Raw genomic sequence first — 19,662 nt, forward strand, 5'->3', positions numbered from 1 at the left:
TGCGCAATTTTCATGCGGGCTTCATTGAAGGCAAAGGAAGCCGTCTGACCTGCGACCTAGCGATAGTATGGGGGGGGGGGGGATCTACCACACGTGCGATGGCAAGCAGAGTGCATCCACAGTACAGAGAAGGCAGCAGGTAGTTAGGTGCTGCTGCTGCCAGAGCCGTATTCCGCTGCGGGGTTCCGGCTCTGCCATGTGCAGGGGGCCTACTTAGGTGTCTTAGTTTTGGGGCTTTGGATTCAGCTACAAATACTCGTTGTTTGCTCTGACTTTCTGGTTCTGGCTTATCCTGACTATTCAGCATTCTTCATTCCTGATCTCAGTTTTATTGACTGTTCTCCTATCTGCTTCGACTCCTGGCCTCTTTATATCATGCTGAACCTACTCTGTGTGCGCTGACCTCCGTACTGTCCCATGTGTTGAAGTATACGCTGCCTGCCTTGATTCTGCACTCCACTGACTAAGCCTCTATTCATATCCTCAGTTACTGCTAGTTGTAGTGTCCGCTGCCATATAAGTAAACCAGTGTGTGGCACAGCGGATCCCTGCTGACCTGTGCATTTTCTGAACTATTTCAAGAAGAGCTCACCTCTTTCCTTTCCACACAATATCCAGTGACTCCCCCCTTCGTTAAACAGTCTTTCAAGTCACACATTCTGCAGAAACAAGGGAAAGACTCCACATCAACCACCAATTCTAGACCCATACTGTGCACAGGGCATGAAGCCTTCTCGAAGGTATTACCAAGTTAACTCCTCTTCTCCTCTCATTGGTCAGGTTTGAGAGGCCTGGAACAATATCATTAAGACATGAGGCGAGTGGTCTTTCCTGGCTGGAAGACATTTAGTTGAGATCCTTTCTTTGTAGTCCTGGTGGACAGTACTCTTTTTGATCCACTACAATGCCTTTTAAGAAACTTCTCACAACATCCCTGCCTGCACATACAGTATTTCTCTTTGTTCGGTATACAAGAGGTGATGAGCCTTGTTTTATACAGGCATTGGGGCAGCGATCTCGCTGGCAAAAGGTGTTTCTTTTGACTCATAAGTCTTAAGATTTTAATAAGATGTTATACTTCTATTCGCCACATCTTGACACTATATTTCCTTTGGTCCCAGAGTCATGTTGGCGCTGTGGAACTCCATTAGGCACTATGTTCAGTGTATAAGTTGCTTGTGACAGACAGGGTCAGGCCCTTCTGGAAAAGTTTGTTCTCCACTTACTAAATAAGGAAGAGTGGACCGCACCCCTAAATAGCTCTTCTCTCCATTCTATCTGGTTCCATCGGCTCTCAGAACAGAGGTCAATTGCTCCATTGCTGCTAAATCTGTCATTCAATGTCATTGACACTCCAGACCTATCACATCCATGAGTAATTGGCAACAAGAGATTACTAGTCTGTGTCGCATGGAGGAGCTCTCTGCAGAATATTCAGGAGCGAAGTTTCTTTTTATTTTTCTTCATGGTGCAGCAGCCCTCGCTGATGTTCAAAGGTTTTCCTGACCTCTGACGCTTGTCTCCTAATTATTTTAATACTCATTCAAAATCATACCCAGATACCCTGAGATGGAGCTTTTTGACCAATGGCTTCCACTCATTTTCCCATTCTACTCCCCCCCCACCTTTTCCTTTTCTCTGCCCCATTCTATTTGTTCTTCCAGAAACTTCCTATTTCTAGCCATTTTCTTTGTCACTTTTTTAATTTCTATCCCCTCCTGCTTATTGTATATTTCCTACCTTCTTGAGGAATCATTAATGCTTTGACTGCCTATAGATATAGGAATTCAAGTAGCCTACTAAGCTTTTTGGATTAAGGCAATAACAGATCAGTATTCATTTTTGCTTCACATATTGAATGTCCTTTTCTGGGAGTGGAGGTGAATATCTGTCATGTTGTTCTGATATACGTCTATTATTTGTATGTGTTAGGTCCTCCAAGATCATTTTGTATAATATTGCCTAAAATTATTTTCAATAAACTGGTTAAATATAATACACTGCAATAACTTTGTATTGCAGTGTATTATGCTTGCCAGAATAACACTGGCTGCAGCATCTAAGGGGGTAGATAACTGAGTTGTCTCTGATCTGAGCTGTTGGGGCAGGGTAACAAAATCTGAACTTGTGTCACTATCCAGTAGCTATACGGCAGTTTGCAGGACCAACGTGCCAGCTGCGCTGTACATGCATATCCCATAGAAGTGTGCTGGTAGACATTAACATAACAAAACTTCGAATTTATTCACATGTAGAAACCAACATTCAGTCAGGTCCAAACCTTTGACTGGTACTGTATTTGTCATTGTAAATGCATGTAGATGCTTGCCAGTCCTAACTACATTTCAATAAGACAGACATGGGGTGAAAATAAATTGCTAAGTCATATGACAGTCAAGCAACAAAAGTTTGTGCGTGGCTGACCAAAATCCAGCATTTGTAATATTATAAAACCAAAGCCCTCTAGTGCTGAACACGAAGGAAGAATCATCTGCCTAAAATATTTTATTTCCAGGCAATTAAGGAGAATGTCCCCAAGGAAAATGCTTTTAAATCAGAGACTATACAGATGCCCTACTGAAGCTTAAAGTGTTGGCATCTGAAACAGTGATGGGAAGCCTGAAAGAAAACCGCCACATCTGGCTTTCCTCATCTCAATAGTGTGTATCTCCTTTAGTAACCATGTTTGCAGGTACCACAGGTGTGAATAAGGCCGACTATTTAGGAAAATTTGTACGCTTATCGGTTGTCATTAAATTTGTACAGGTAAGAAAACCTGCTGCTAATCGTCTCGTGTAAGCAGGAGGTCATTCACTTATGAACAACTGGCCGTTTACTCTGTATGGAGGTGGGCAGCCAGAGGGGATCTCCAGCACGTACCACCTCAAGTCAGTGAGCGATTATTGCTTCTGTGTGAAAGCACAAGAGTAATGAACATTGGGACAGCCAGCTGGTGTTTAAGCAATGGCATCCCACATGATCCTGAATGGGCTGCTTGGAGTTATCTGCAAAGCAAGTGTTTGACCTGGATTTCAAAAGTCAGATAATTGGTGGGAGTTTATTGAGACCGATGCACGTGCTGGTCTTAATATGATCCCCGCAGGTGCAAGATGCACCTGATATATAAAGAGGCCAGGCTTCATCAGACATTAGGCGCAGCTTGGGCTGTCTGTGTGTCTAAAAAGAAATCTATGCCAGCTTCGAGCAGTAGACTCATGATTTTCTGGCTTAAATTCTACCTACCGTATATACCGGCGTATAAGACGACCCCCCAAGTGTCACCTTATACGCCGGGAATACAGCGGAGCAAAAAATAAAAATCATTACTCACCTCCCCCGGCGTTCTGCGGCGCTGCTGCAGGATGTCGCTCCCTCCTGATCCCCGGCAGAGCAGTGCTTTCTGGATGCAGGGCTTGAAATCCCCGCCTCCAGAAAGCTAATACTGCGATTAGCTAACACACGCCGTCAGCCAATCACAGCCATTCAATGACATCATTAAATGGCTGTGATTGGCTAAAACACACGTGCCTTCAGCCAATCACAGCCATTCAATGATTGGCTGACGGCGTGTGTTAGCCAATCACAGTATTAGCTTTCTGGAGGCGGGGATTTCAAGCCCCGTATTCAGAAAGCAATGCTCTGCCGGGGATCAGGAGGGAGCGACAGCCTGCAGCAGCGCCGCAGAACGCCGGGGGAAGTGAGTAATGTTTTTTTTTGACACTTTCTTTTTTTTGTATTACCAGCGTATAAGACGACCCCCGACTTCAGAGCAGATTTTTGGGGGTTCAAAAGTCGTCTTATACGCCGGTATATATGGTAAATCTTTTGGTCCGCAGTAGCCATGTCCCCTTCTGCTAAATAATGCCCATTTTCATAAAAGTGGCGTGACTGCCGAGGGCAGTGATTACCTGCAGCGATCCAATCAGCGGCACATACCTGTTGCAGGAGCTTCTGGGACCAGAGAAACATAGGAATGTTTAACAATGAGCGGTGTTCTTGTCTTTCTTTTATATACTTACTTGCCCCATTGGCATATATTAAAAATCATTGGGAAAGGCTTCCGTCAGACAGTTTTTTGGGGCAATTTTTTGGCTTATAAAAGCTGAAAAAAGCCACCCCTGGTGCGTGTTGTATTTTGAAAAACAGTAATGGACCCAAAAACGCACACGGGCTGCCATCACACGAGCGTATATACGCAGCTATTTACCCACGTAACTATGCCGGGCCAGCTGAATGTATGCATTGAACCCAATGTACTCTTTCTGATATTAGGTAAATAGCTACGTATGTATGCTCGTGTGAATAAAGCCTCAAAGTGAGAAAAAATAGCAAAAAACCCTTTAACAATGTTTGTACTACATTTAGTAACTTCCTATTGACCTACAGCCAACACATGGCTGTGATATCTTTTGCCACAAAAACAAACAAACATTTTTGTTCTAAAAACCCTGAAGGGTTATCCCATAAATGCAGAAATGATCCTAAAGGCCCATTTACACCCAACGATCATCACTCAAAATTTGTTCAAACGACCGCAAATGAGCAATAATCATTGCATGTAAATGCTACCATTGTGCATTTTTTTTGATGAACCTAAAATCCATCGTTCAGCCACTGAGAGATACAGTATCTTTCAACAGAGCGTATACTGTGTTCTCCAGGGAGGCGGGAGATTACATAGTATTCTGTCGGCAGCCCGTACATGCAAATGAAGATGATAAAGTGTTAATGGACATTAGTGTCCATTAACACTTTGTGCAAAATGATCGCTAAAACGTTCAATCGTTTGAAAGATTATCTTTGCGTGTAAATGGGCCTTAAGGCTACAGATACATGGCAACTTTGGCAGTGTGACTATGTAGCACTGCTTACCTCTTGTTGTCATTGAACTCAATGAAGCCACACTGCAAGGTGCAAGTTACCATGACTGCGCAGCTGCAGCAGCCTATGACCTGCACTACAATTCCGCTGAGTTCAATGACAGTATGAGATCACAGACCAGATATCTACCTCCTTATTCCTATTATACTGGAAAATAGTAGCGTTCCACTTTGATAATGGAGAACCAAGAAAAAGCATGACCAGCACAGTTCTCTCTCGTGTAATGAATGAAAGTGCGTGTATGGAGGTTCAAGATTTCTTGCATTAACCTATTAAATATACATAAGACCAACCTTTATGATCAAACCTAAATGAAGCCAATCGTTCTTTCTCTATCCACATGACGACATCTGGTACAGGTCTCCAGACCGACTATATTCATAGACATACATATATATACATCAATATTACAAGTGTCATCTATAAAAGCGACCTTTCATTTGTTCAAGCTGCCCACTTGATTCGGTACATGAATTCTACATGTGTCTGTAACTTTGTAAGAAACCATCTCAGCCCTTTACTCTGCATATCTGAACTAAATCCGTGTATTGTCACAGTCCATCCATTAGCGCTAGCAGATCCTCCCCCTTGCTGGTACTTTGAACATTGGTCTCTCCAGATTGAAACTCGCCCATTATTCGAGTAAGTTCTTTATTTCTATCCTGGTCCTAGAAAATAGGAATAAAAACAAATGCTTTAGTTTATAACTACAGTTGTACTTTTATCCAGATGTTAGAAAGGATATTAAATTCAATAAATCCCCAAACATATGCCACTTCCTAATGTGTTTGATGTCTTGAAGATGCACCTTTCACTGTAATGGGGTCATGTGACAGCGCCCCTGTTGGCTGTTTCCCAGATCAAAAAATGGGATTGTTACTGGCTAACACTACCGTTACCAAACCTTTTTAGTTTTCCCAGATCAGTGAGGTTTCGTACTCTGGTTATGTGCTGTTTTCCCAGTGCTGAGTGTACGAAATGTCAATGATTACATTACATTCCCTTCCTGTCTGAACCATCACACGTTATGTGACATTTCGTACACTTCAATGAATGCTTAGAAGCCTCTCACAAGCCAACCTTTGTTGCTCTTTTCCTTCTCTTTTGCAGTCCATCCTTCAGCCCCTTCTTGGAACTTAGCCCCTGCAGTTTGGATAAATTTCCCTGCTGAGGATCAGCCATTTCTATCTAGTGCCCTCTGTAAGAATTTTCCCGGGGAATCGAAAAGTCCACGACAGCCCAGTTTTGTGTCCTGTTGCCCCAGGTACTATATTGCATAATGTTGTAGTCAGTGTTCTGGTCGCTTTGTCTTGTGGCTGGATACGGCTTATACTGTCAGTGTATTATAGCCCATATTCTGGCTGCCGAGCGCGCTTTGTTTCCAGGAGGTGTGCTGGACGGCGGCTCTAACACAAGACAGTACATGCAATATACAGCCAAAGCAGACAGCAGCAGAGACTTTGAAAATATCAATGAACAGAAGCAACAGGACATTATAGAGCTGGGCTGGGCTGCCATGGACACTCTGTTACTCTGACGCAGTGATTCCTGACAGTACTAGAGAGACATGCTTCTCTACTAACTGATACTACAGGATACTAAAGGAAGCAGCGGAGGTAATTGCTGAACCATTCGGCATAATCTATGAAAATTCCTGGAGAACAGGAGAAATCCCAGGAGATTGCAAAAAGGCAAATGTTGTCCCTATCTTCAAAAAAAGGGAAGGTGGATCCAGGGAACTACAGGCTTGTGAGTCTGACTTCTATACCGGGAAAGATCTTTGAACAAATTAGTAAACAGTATGTATGCAAGTACTTGGATGAAAATGGAGTAATTAACCAGAACCAGCATGGGTTTGTAACAAACAAGTCATGCCAGACAAATCTAATTTCCTTCTATGACAGAATCACCGACTGGGTTGATCAGGGAAATGCGGTGGATATAGTTTATCTTGACCTTAGTGAAGCATTTGACAAAGTATCTCATACTATACCTATTGAAAAAATGACCAAATATGGGATTGACAAGGCAAGTGTTAGGTGGATTCACAACTCGCTAAGTGATTGTACTCAAAGAGTGGTCATAAATGACTGCAACTCCAAGTGGAAGACTATATCAAGTGGGGTACCACAAGACTCTGTCCTAAGCCCAGTGTTGTTCAACATTTTTATAAATGATCTGGAGGAGGGAAATAATGGGAAACAGACGACACAAAGCTAGGAGGGATAGCTAACACTAGGGAAGAAAGAGTGTATTCAAAAAGATCTAGAAAAGCTTGCACAATGGACAGCGACTAACAGAATGATACTTAACAAAGAGAAATGCAAAGTCCTACATCTGGGCAAGAAAAATAAAAAAAACACAGAATGGAAGGAATTGGGCTAAACAGCAACACATGTGAAAAAGACTTGGGTATACTAATAAATCATAGACTGAACATGAGTCAACAATGTGATGCAGCAGCCAAAAGGGCGAACACAATTCTGGGATGTATTAAGAGAAGCATAGAGTCAAGATCATGTGAGGTAATTATCCCTCTCTACTCTTCATTAGTCCTCATCTGGAATACTGTGTCCAGTTCCCGGCACCCCACTATAAAAAGACATAGACAAACTGGAGCAAGTTCAGAGAAGAGTTACCAAGATGGTGAGCGGTCAGCAAATCATGTCCTATGAAGAACGGTTAAACGATCTGGGAATATTTAGTTTGCAAAAAAGAAGGCAGGGAGGAGACTTGATAGCTGTCTACAAATATCTGAAGGGTTGTCACACTGTAGAGAGATCAGACCTATTCTTATTTGCACAAGGAAAGACTAGAAGCAATGGGATGAAACTGAAAGGGAGGAAACGCAAATTAGATATTAGAAAAAGCTTTCTGACAGTGAGGGTGATCAATGAGTGGAACAGGTTACCACGGGAGGTGGCGAGTTCTCCTTCAATGGAAGTGTTCAAACAAAGACTGGACAAATATCTGTCTGGGATGTCTTAGTGATTCTGCATTGAGCAGGGGGTTGGACCGGATGACCCTGGAGGTCCCTTCCAACTCTACCATTCTATGATTCTATGCCTGATCCTCTGCGGAGAAACTTATCCAAACGGCGAGATCCAGGAAGGGGCGAACGACGGAACTCCAACAGAGAAGGTATAGAGCAGCCAGGGGGCAGTGAGAGCAAGGGGAAACAAAGCCTCATGCAAAGTGTGGTTATAAGGTCAGCAGACTGCCCTGTTAGAGATACAAGGAGGTCATGGGGGGGTGAAAAGCAGAATAGAACACAAGTTTAAAAATTACAATGCATGCTTTACTTTTCAATTTCACGAGAGCAGACATCCCCTCTAATTAACCAGTGTGCTCTTGGGTACTGATGTATCTTGTCTGCATCGGAACTATGGGTGGAGACCTGGGTTGGCCTGGTTTACTGACAGGGGACCGCCCCCACATGTGGATTGGCTGCATTGCTCTTGGCTCACTGACAAGGGACCGTCCGCAGCAGCTTACACAGGTTGCGGAGGGCTGAGGACAACATCATGCAGTGTGAGTGCTCCGCCCCGGCCCACTCCCCTGCCCCACAATCTGCTGCTGATTCTGTGGCCCCCGATCAGCTGGCCCTCTGGCAGTCTTTTCCCCCACCCGACAACTGCTGCTCCTGTGTCGTCATCCCCCCCCCCCCCCCCCCCCCCCGATCAGCCGGTCCCGCTGACAGTCTTACCCCTGGGTGACACCTGCTGCTCCTATCCGTCCTCGATCAGGGGCACCGCTGGCAGTCTCACCCCGGCCGGCACCTGCTGCTCCTATACTCCCTCCATCAGCCGGACCCGCTGGCAGTCTCCTGGGTGCGCTCCGTTGCCGCCAGCATCGCTGGCAGTCTCACACCTCCTGCTGACACCTGCTGCTCCTGTCCACCATCGATCAGCCAGACCTGGCAGTGTCCTGGGTGTGTTCCGCTGCCGTCCAACACTGTGACTGTGCGCGCGGCGTCAGCAGTGATGCAGGAAGCCCAAAGCACAGCGCTGTAGCCACTACGCCGCAAGGGAGCTTGCAGTGGGACATTTACAAGAGCCAGGAGGGTAACGTGGCCGGAGACCTGCATCTGTCAATCTTCTGCTGGGGCCATCTCCTGACCCTTCCCTGCATCAGCTAATCCACATGTGGGGGTGGTCCCTTGTCAGTGAGCCAGGCCAACCCATGTCTCCACCCATAGTTCCGGTGGAGACAAGATACAGCAGTACCGTGCTCTTGTTAGTGTAATTAATAAAAATATCCATTTGCGGTTTGAAAAATTCTATGTAATTAAATGTCCATAGTTAATGTTTACTAGCTGTTTATTGACTAAAATGTTAGTTCCATCCTTTCTCCACTCCATTAGGGACAGCTAAAAACAGTGACACCTAACTGGCTGTATTGCCTAATGTAAGGCTGCATTTACATGAAAGTATTCCAGGCGCACTTTTGAGCACATATTACGAATCCCTGTCCTGTCTCAAACAAGGGTCTACTGACCCAAACTCACATTATCATAGATCCCTATGATGCTGTGGGTTCAGGGAAATAGGCCCATGGTTGGGACAGGATAGTGATCTGTAACACGATTGTGTGTATATTGGAAAATATGCACCCATAACACACTCATGTGAAAGTCCAATCATTAATATATAAATTACAGGGAGAGGAATGGATGTCAGGTCATAGATTATTGCTTTGTCCTTCCCTCTTGTATTACAATATAACTCTACTTGAGACAGGAGCTCTCCAACCAATCTGGAAATAAAAACGTAAAGCTACCTATATGTAAAATATACAATGGAAATGTGCGTGTGCTCTCCCTCTAGATATAATATACAGTGCAGTGCGCTTGCTGTCCCTTAGACTTGTATAGGAGAGTGTGCGCATGACACTGTGAAAATAGTCGGATTTGCACTGTAATGTGATCTTCACCGGTGGGCACCACAGGAATCAGAGAGTGGGTAAGTATAGAAAATACCTCCCCTGGCTCCCTGTCACCTGCTCCCACAGCACCATAACTCACTTTAAATCCAAAAGAGGGGTAAAGGTGGCAGCAATCTGGTGCAAGTAAAAATGCTTTATTCCTCCAAACGCAGAAACGTTTCGACTCTTGATGAGTCTTTTTCAAGTAAAAGACTTGAAAAAGACTCACCAAGAGTCAAAACGTTGTTTCTGTGTTTAGAGGAATAAAGCATTTTACTTGCACCAGATTGCTGCCATCTTTACTCCTCTTTTGGATTTACTGCTGTGGTGGTCTCTATTGGATCAGGACCCCTATATGGTGGCTATGCAATTCACCTGTCCAGCCCTATATGGGTGAACGTTGTGCTGCTGACATCAGTTTGTTATTCCTTATAACTCGGTTTAAAAGTGTTCCCTGGGACAACAAAATTGATGGCCTATCCTCAGACCCTGTAATAACAATCTTTTGTCAAAGGTATTAACCCTTAAGGGTATTCTTAGTGTATAATGCTAGCTGCTCCGCTCTCAGAGCTTCTGCAGTGCGTCACATACTGCAGTACTAGCTTTAGCCAGCAGATGGTACTGTTGTATAACAGCAGAAAGCCCCTAGAAAAAAAAATGAGTCCAAAATTGGATTGGAAAGGGTTAAATAAGTTTGTACAATACATTAAGTGGCAAGAATGACTTCATGCTGAAATATACAGCAGCAATGCACATTGTGTTCTTAGTCTCTGCTGAAAACAAGCAACCCAATGAGGTCTGTATATTGGTGGGGTCAAGTGTCAAAATCATAAAGACCAAATCATTTCTGGATGTATATTACAAATGTCTGGCAAATTTGTTACCTGATCACTATTTCCTAAACGCTTAGAACACCTTTAACACTGATCTATCATCTGATCACTACAGTGCTATTAATAATATACAATTTTATGGCCATTGTTATAGTTTGATATAATAAAATACTGAAACAGAAATGCTTGCAAACAGTCAGAATATGCAAAGTGAAGCAAGCTGCAGATCATTCTGTAGGAAAAAGCAGATACCATCTTGGGAATACGCCTGGCTCTCCCAAGGCAGGTGTATTCCCAAGATGGCATCTTACCACATATTAACACGTTACTTACTTCACTGGCCTGAATGTTGATAACTTTATAAGAAAGCTCTTCTGGCCTTGTAAGTGCAGCTTGTCTTGTTATGAAAAAGGAAAAAAGTGAGAATAACAGTGTTATTATATAGAGTACATTAGGGCTTATTTACTATGGCAAATTGCTGAAGAAAACTGTCACACATGCTTTGCGCCACATTTACTACATGTTAAAGACATTTTCAGACACTTTTTTTGGCATGTCCAATAAAGCAGTGTTCCTTCATAGAAAAGGAAGATGAGGCCCAAATGCAACACCCTGCAACTAAAAAATTGCATAATTTTTGTTGCAAACTAAGCCAACTCATGGGTGGTAGAAAGTTTGACTAGACAGTCTGGAAAGTCAACACATGTATCATTCTGCAGAGCTGCTGTGATAAATTGGCACACTTTAAGACTGTCTAACCTAAGGGCCAATTCCCACGGGCAGATTTCCACAGCATATTACACGGCGGAAATCCGCCGTGTTGCCCCGCAGCTATTCGGTTCTATTGAACCTAATAGCGCAATGCTCACCGTACGGAATTCCACCGTGGAATTCCGCACAGTGAAATCACACATCCTCACCTGCGGCATCTTCTATTTGCCGCGGGCGTACGCGCAGACGGCTTCCATTGCAGTCAATGGAAGCCGTCCGTCGCACTATCTTCCGCTGTAGCACAGCGGAAGATAGCGTGAAACCCCTTCACCGCCTACCGCCAGCCCCGTCATATAAAGCGGCGGGCGCGTCACATGATGCTGCCGGCGCGTCATACACTCTAAGCGTCATGCGGGACTTTGGGCGGCGAATCCAGAGGTAAGTATGGGGTCTCTATGGGTGGTGGGGGGGGGGGGTGACGTGCTCCGCTATGGAATTCCGCTTGCTAAGCCCGTCACGGCCATGGGCACAAGGCCTAAGTTTACAGTGTCTAACTATTAGACGGTATTAGTAAGTAAGCCCAATTGTTATTACAGTATGTAATATAATAATACAAAATGTAATGTGCTCCCTTAGGGTGACTACCCGCTACCGTTTTTTTTTTCACTGCGAAATTCGCAGCGTTTTTTTTCTAAAGGGGTCTATGGGGCTTATGTTAAAATCACGATCGCGCAAAATCGCAATTTACTGTGAAATTGCGATTTTGCGCGATGGCGATTTTAACATTACAAGTCCCATAGACCCCTGCAGAAAAAAAAACGCTGCGAATTTCGCTGTGAAAAAAAACTGTAGTGGGTAGTCACCCTTATAGGGCGTTTATACATTGCTGATTTTGCTGCAAATTTTGTTGCAGATCTGTAGCACATTCCACTCTTTCAATTTAATGCAAATTGAAGAGGTGAAATCTGCTGCAGATCTGCACTAAAATCTGCAGCAAATTAGCAACATGTGAATCCATCCTAATTATGTTTATGTTCCACTCCTTGCTAAAAAGCAATAAATAAATAAATCAGTGGGAAACAACAACATTTAGTTGCCCATCAGATCCAGTGCCCTATTCCATCCCACTAGGCTTGGTCTATCTGGTTGCAGTACTGGCGTCATGTTGAAAACACCTGCTGCAGCATCACTGGCCTCAGTGGTTTACAGCAAGAGACTGCTGAGGCCAGTGATTGGCTGTAGCGGTCATGTGTTATTGACGTGATGTCTGGGCAGTACCCAGGTAATCAAAGCTGTGATAGTGGTGATGGCTCTAATAGGTGAGTAATGCTTGTTTTAAGCATTTGCTTATTGTTTTGATGAGCCCTTAAACATACTATTATACTGTCAATCCTTTTTGCTTCAGAAGTATCTGCATTTGAAAAAAAAAATCCTCTTTTCCAAAGCATGATGGTCCACAAACCCTAATAATACAGCAGGTATCAAAATAGTCCCTGGCATCTCATGAACATCACAATGAGGGCTTATTCCGACATGCATATATCAGCCGGGTGTTCACGCCCGGCCAATACACGCTGTCCCAGAAAGAGACAGCGTATATCGGAATAATCCCTGAAATTGTATCCACAGGGTCTGATAGTTCTGCATATCTAGTAATCTGGCACATTAGCAGAATGAAAGGCTTATCAGCATTTTATACTGTAGGAGACGGACTAATCCAAACTGAATTTCGTAGTGCCCCAGCAAAACGGATTTTCATAGACGCCAAGAGAAAAAGTTTGGTGCCGGAAGCAAATTTCGTTGGCATATTGTCTATCTAGCTCCTAAAATGTATGCAGCCCTGTAGGTATCACAGGTAAACTAGACTAGAGATCACAGGAAAACATGACTAGAGAATGCTTGTACGCTTTATCTATTAGATACAGAGGTAGACCAGCACTGGTTGAACTCCATCTTCAGCCGCAGCAGAATGGTAGGGTGGTGGAAGAAAAGGGTCAGGATGAGGGCTTGCAGTTTACAGCATATAACCTAGTAAAATCCTGGAGCTCCCACTCACTCTTCTTCCTCGTCATTCATGAATAAGTTTAGTCGGAAGCTGTGGTCAGAACTAGAAGGCTTCTTCAGCTCCATACCACCTAGGAGCTGGGCAAGGAGATTCAGTTCTTCTTTAGCCAGGGGATTTGGCACTACATTTTCCTAGTAAAGACCAAATTAAATTGAATTTACAAGCAAACACTTACAGAAGACAAAACATAGTTTTCATTGTTTCCAGCTTTTGTTTTCACAGCGTTCAGCATTCGGTAAAAGGAACATGATGACTTTATCTGGATCAGCACAATTACTGCAATGCCAAGTTTGTGTAGAAGTTTCTGGTTTGATTTGGGTAAAATATTACAAAACACCTTAAGGGCTGCTGCACACTGGTGAGGGCGATATTGGACTGTGATTGACGGCCGGATATCGCCCCCGTAATCCTTCTGAAAACCCTTGTATGCCAGATGTTTTCACATAGAGCCAGCCTCATATCCCTACAGGGGTTCTCTTCATCCTGATGTTCTCCACCATTTCCACCGGCTTCATTGAAAACAATGGGTGATATTGCAAAAACAAAAGGTGATGATGCAATTTTTTTTCCACGCAGAATCGCAGGACTGAAAACATCGCAGATGAGGATGAAATCTTCAAAAATTATTAGTTTCATAATCATGCGTTTTCACTCCCTAGAGAAAATCACGAGAAAAATTGCACAATTTTCTCGCCAGTGTAAAGAAGCTCTAAGGCCTCATGTCCACTCGAAAAATTGAATTGTGGATATCGCTGCGGAATCTGCATTCAATTTTGCCCATAGGGAATCACTGGCCATCCGAGGTCAATTAAATTGAATTTTGCACCTGCGGATGGCATTTTAATAGATTTGCGTTTTTTACGCACGGGAGAAAAAAACGCGGCATGCTCGATTTTACCGCAGATTGGCCACATTGCTAGCAATGGGTGCGGATATCCGCATGAAAAAAATATAATTTAAAGCAAATCCGCACAGAATCTGCTGCGGAAATCCGCAGCAGATTCTGCGCGGATTGTATTTTTCTAGTAGACATGAGGCCTAATACATAGTTTTTGTTAGCCTCTGGGAGCATTTTTTTAACTTACTGCTTAGATCAGCAAGACTTAGGCCACTGGAAACTGCAGAATTTTACAGTGATTCCAGGCACTCTTTTTTTAACACATGGTACAGCGTTTGACAGCTCTTTGTAATGCACCCCATCATAGCAATGGGTGATGAGGTGCATTAAAAAGTGCTAAGACGCACAAAAAAAATCTAGAAGTCCGGACTCGAAATTCACGGCGTTTCTAATCTTTAAGCGCAGGTCTGCAAAGCCCCCTCAAAATCAATGGGAGAGTTGTACCATGGTAGCATGGCATTCAAAATTGTGGTAAAAATCGTCCAGTGTAAGAGCGGTCTAAGGCTGCATTCAAATGAGTGCGAATCTCACATGTGTAATGTGCGTTGTAAGATGCACGAATATGAACTTTTCTTTTGAATACACATAACTGATGCTGCAAGATAAAAATGTTGCTGCATGTCCTGTTTTTTTCGCATCCCTTGCAAAGCATTGCCCATTGTTTTTAATGGAACCGTCAACAGATCGCGATGTTTCCCATTGAAATCAATTGAAAACACTTGCCGAATCCCCAACGCGCGCCAAACAAGCTTTAGAGGATTTTGCATGAAAAACATCTCGCATCTGACAGTAAAACGCCCGTTGACAGGTGCGATATCAGGACTGGGTTCTCGGTCCGATACTGCGCTCGCCCATGTGAAGTTAGCCTAAAGGTGACCATGAACATTAGATGAACGTCAGCGGAACTCATCGATTTTAGTGAGACCGATCAGCAATCTAATTTACATAGCGTTGGCCTGACTCGCAGCCAAGAGCAGACGTTGGTGGAACGGAAGATTGCCATGTTGAATTTCACAGCCGGTCTTCCATGAAAACCAAGAACACATCTACTGAGAACACAGGCGCACGTGGGCGGCTGAAGGTGTAGGGGAGGGTCGCTAGCAGCTAGATGATATTACCTTGGTGTGTGAGGCGGAGCTTTTTAAGGTTCCGGACATGTGCGTCTCCACAGAGCGACTTACGCTGTACCTGTCAACACATTTCACATTAAACGTGTTCTCACAGTATGTTTAACAGCTACTTTAATATTATTTATTACCATTTTCTATGGATTAAACTCCTATTCTATACAAATAAATACTTGCATATTTGTTCCCAGCTTGAGAACTCTGTCACCGAAGAGATCATAGGACCCTTCCCGCAGCGGGCTGACGTAATTGCCACCATTCTGAAACTCCACTCTCTTCACCTCCTCCCCTTTAAAGTTGAATATCCTGGGATGACCAAAAACAGCAGATAAAATAATGATGGGCTGTCAGCACACATGTAATAACTGTTAATGATGGGCTGTCAGCACACATGTAATAACTGTTAATGATGGGCTGTCAGCACACATGTAATAACTGTTAATGATGGGCTGTCAGCACACATGTAATAACTGTTAATGATGGGCTGTCAGCACACGCGTAATAACTGTTAATGATCGCCTTTCTTTATAGGGTTCCTCTCACAACCAGAAACTCCGTCCATTTGCCATATTAACCCCTTAGTGAGTAGCCGATTGCTTTAAGGACCAAGTGATTGCTCTTGCAATGCGACGATGACAATAACTTGTTGACATAGCCATAGGAGGACAAGTTGTATTTTTTATTGGCACCACTGAGGGGTAAACGTACGAATATTATCTTGTATAACTTTTAATAAATTGTTTTTCGGGGAGATTAAAAAAATCCCTCAAAAATTCCTCCATTGTTTCCAGCTTTTGTTTTCACGGCGTTCAGCATTCGGTAAAAGTAACAGGATAACCTTTTTATCTGGATCAGCAAGATTACTGCAATGCCAAGTTTGTGTAGATTTCTTTATTTTTCACTACTTTAGCAAAATTAAACACATTTTTAAAGAAAAACAATTGACTGCATCGCAGCATTCGAAAATTGTTAGCACTGTGAGCACTGTGAGGCTGTGTTTTTTGTATTTTTTATTGGTACCATTTTGAGGCACATGTGACTTTTGGATTGCTTTTGGAGGTGTTATTTTGGAGGTGAACAAAAGAAAAACAGCATTTCTGGCATCAGTTTTTTAAATAATTTTTATGGCATTCACAATGTGCGTAAAAAAAAACCCCAAAAATTTCTGGGTCATTAAGAGTGCCGTAATACTTATTATGAGCTGCTTTTTAAAAATTTTCTTTAAACTGTATTTTTTTAAATCTTAAATCAAACTTTATTGAACTTTTTATTATGTTATTTTTTTGACTTTGCAGTAGTTTGATCACTAGGATAGTACACTGCATTACCTATGTAGTGCATTCTACTAAGCCTATGACAGCAGCCTATTAGAGTCCGTAGAAGGTGGAGTCTAATAGGCTGAGTTACATGGCAGACATGGAGGCCTTTTTCAAGCCTCCGGCTGCCATGGCAACCCACTGACAACACACTGCGGGATGCCGATGGGGCACTGAAGCAGATGACAGAAGGAACCCCCCTCCCTGTCATCTGCTTAAATGTTGTAGTGGCTATTAATTGTGGCAGTTAAGGGGTTACACTGCCAGGATCTGAGGTTTCTCCGCATCTGGCAGTTAGAGCAGGAGCCTGGCTGTCAGTATTCAGCTAAACCATTGCCTTAAAAAGATGTAAAAGCCCATTAGTGAGGTCAGTAAAAAGGCCTACTAACTGTCACTAAGGGGTTAAAGCATAGGGATATAGAGGGTGTCCCCGACTCTTGATCCCCCTCTATGAGCCAGAAAGGACCCATGGTGATCCATTTATTTGCAACTACTGCAAGGACATGAAGTGCTTTCCCTAGCAATAATAACTGATCAGAGTTACCAATATAATAGAAAATATCAGCCGGCGCTTACCTAATTAGCCCAGGCACCTCAGTGCCCCAAGGAACAGGACCAGATGTTGGCAGAACAAAACGTCCATTAGAGTTTTGGACTTTATCTTTTAAGAAAATAGAAACCTACGAACAAAAGTTATAATTGCATGAAAAAATAGACAACAAATACTAAAATACACAAGTCACTATACACAAGAGTGCCTTATGAGAGGAGCCATTATACAACAAGAGTCTTTGGAGTGCATAACAAATCATCACAGATAAGGTCCATTTACATGCAAAGATAATCTTTCAAACAATTGAAAGTGAAAGTTTTAGCGATCATTTTGCATAAAAGACTAATGGGCACTAATGCCCATTAGTACTTTATCAGCATATAAATGAGCCTCCAGGAGCTGCTTGCAGAACTCAGCAGGTGGCCTGAGCTCTGCAATCAGCTCCATTATTCTGGCACGGGCTGCTAGAAGAAAACAACATCCTCTCTAGCTTGCTTGGAGAACACAGCGAGAGGTCTGAACGACGGTATTTAAAGGCCCATTTAGACACAATGACTATCGCTCAAAAGCTATCTTTTGAGCGATAATCGCTGTGTCTAAATGTGTCCATCTTTCAGATTTCTGCCGAACAATGGTTTTCAGTTCTGCTTGTAAACTGTCCTTCAGCAGAATAGCTGATAAGCAGGACTGCACGCTGTGCTCTGCGCGGGAAAAGCTGACTCTAGCTGATAACATTGTATCTGCTATTCTCAGCTGTCAGCCCCGCTGGCAGTTCAAAGCGAAAGTAATCAGGAAACAGCAGGAGGTCTGTTTCCTGAATACAGCTCCCAGTGGCTCACATGCTGCTATTTGGTACTAATAGGCATTCGTGCCAAGTAGTAGTCTATGCAAAATGATCGCTCAAAAGCCATCTTTTGAGCGATCATCTTTGCAGTGTAAATGCACCTTAAGCTTACCTAAAAATCATCGTTCAGACGATTATCGCTCATATGCTATCGTTTTAACGAATTTTGAGAGATAATCGTTGCATGTAAATGGGCCTTAATCCTTCTGTATACCAGGATAATGGACAGAAGTACTAATGATCAAATCCTGCAACATAAGACCCATAATTAGTACTTACCCTGATATGCATATCCTGGAAGAAGATCAGCAACGTTTGCCTAATAAGCTGAAACTCACCAGCAGGAAGACAATTGTACATCTAGGAGGAAAAACAGTTAATGTGAACACAACATAACACATAGTAACTAATGTAAACCTATGGCACTTACACAATGTCACCATAAGCTGAGCCTCACTCCAAGTAAGGCCACATGTGCACGGGCGGATTTGCATTGCGGAATTCAGAGCGGGTGTCTGATATGGCAAAATGCGATTTCCTCCACACAAGCGAAAACGAATTCCGATTTTCTGCTTGCGGAGGAGAAATCACAGCATGCTCAATTTCCTTACGGATTCCGCACAGACGGCTTCCATTGAAGTGACATTGCAGCAGGGTTGCGAATTCCACGTCATCGCCTAGGGACAATGCGTGAAAAGCCAGGATTTAAACAACAAAAAAAAACAACTGTACTGCGCATGATCGATGGCTCGCCGTGCGGACCATCCACAGTACAGCCAGCAAAAAAAAAAAAGCAGCTACGCATGGATGCCAGCTGAGCACAGGTTCAGATTCCGCATGCGAAATCCAACCCGCCCATGTGCAGGTAGCCTAACTCATTTATTGAGTGGGATAGAAAAAAGGAAAACTCCAATTGCATGTGCGTTATAAATCTGCACACTGGCCTTGGAGAAAGACAGACAGTGTTTTCCCAAAAATAAGACACTGTCTTATATTAATTTTTGACCAAAAACAGGCACACTGTATTATTTTCAGAGGATGTCAGGACCGCAGCCTCAGCCATTCTCAGCCGGCGCTCAGGGCGCCCACCCACTGGCGATTTTTTTCCCTGCGAAATTCGCAGCATTTTTTTCTCTGCAGGGGTCTATGGAACTTGTAATGTTAAAATCGCGATCGCGCAAAATCGCAATTTACCGCGAAATCGCGATTTTGCGCGATCGCGATTTTAACATTACAAGTCCCATAGACCCCTGCAGAGAAAAAAATGCTGCGAATTTCGCAGGGAAAAAAAAATCGCCAGTGGGTGGGCGCCCTTAATGAGACAATCACACAATTCTATTGCTGAGGCTGGGTATTCAACCCAAGTTACCAGGAAGAGAATGTTCTTTCAGCGCTGAGGAGACAGATGACTGCCTGAGCTCCTGGAGAGCAGCGGTGCCTGTGAGGTGAGTATTTTTTTTTTCATGTAGTGTAGCTAGGGCTTATTTTCAGGGTAGGTCTTATTTTTAGGG

The 19,662-nt window shown here is 43.4% G+C and overlaps 1 protein-coding gene across 1 annotated transcript in view; it reads right to left on the reverse strand.

The window, feature by feature from the left end:
• Positions 1–3,711: 3,711 nt before the first annotated feature.
• Positions 3,712–19,662, reverse strand: part of OSCP1 (organic solute carrier partner 1) — a 33,246-nt gene continuing 17,295 nt past the window's right edge. Inside the window, exons 4-10 of the mRNA XM_066574961.1 lie at positions 18,431–18,511; positions 17,331–17,434; positions 15,616–15,744; positions 15,430–15,499; positions 13,405–13,544; positions 10,971–11,034; positions 3,712–5,549 (exon numbers count right to left, since the gene is read on the reverse strand). Of these exons, the coding sequence (XP_066431058.1) occupies positions 5,433–5,549; positions 10,971–11,034; positions 13,405–13,544; positions 15,430–15,499; positions 15,616–15,744; positions 17,331–17,434; positions 18,431–18,511 (705 nt within the window). The 3' untranslated portion in view covers positions 3,712–5,432. The remainder of the gene's footprint in view (positions 5,550–10,970; positions 11,035–13,404; positions 13,545–15,429; positions 15,500–15,615; positions 15,745–17,330; positions 17,435–18,430; positions 18,512–19,662) is intronic.

The sequence above is a fragment of the Eleutherodactylus coqui genome, chromosome 1 (assembly GCF_035609145.1).
Source record: "Eleutherodactylus coqui strain aEleCoq1 chromosome 1, aEleCoq1.hap1, whole genome shotgun sequence".
Classification (NCBI taxonomy): Eukaryota; Metazoa; Chordata; class Amphibia; order Anura; family Eleutherodactylidae; genus Eleutherodactylus; species Eleutherodactylus coqui.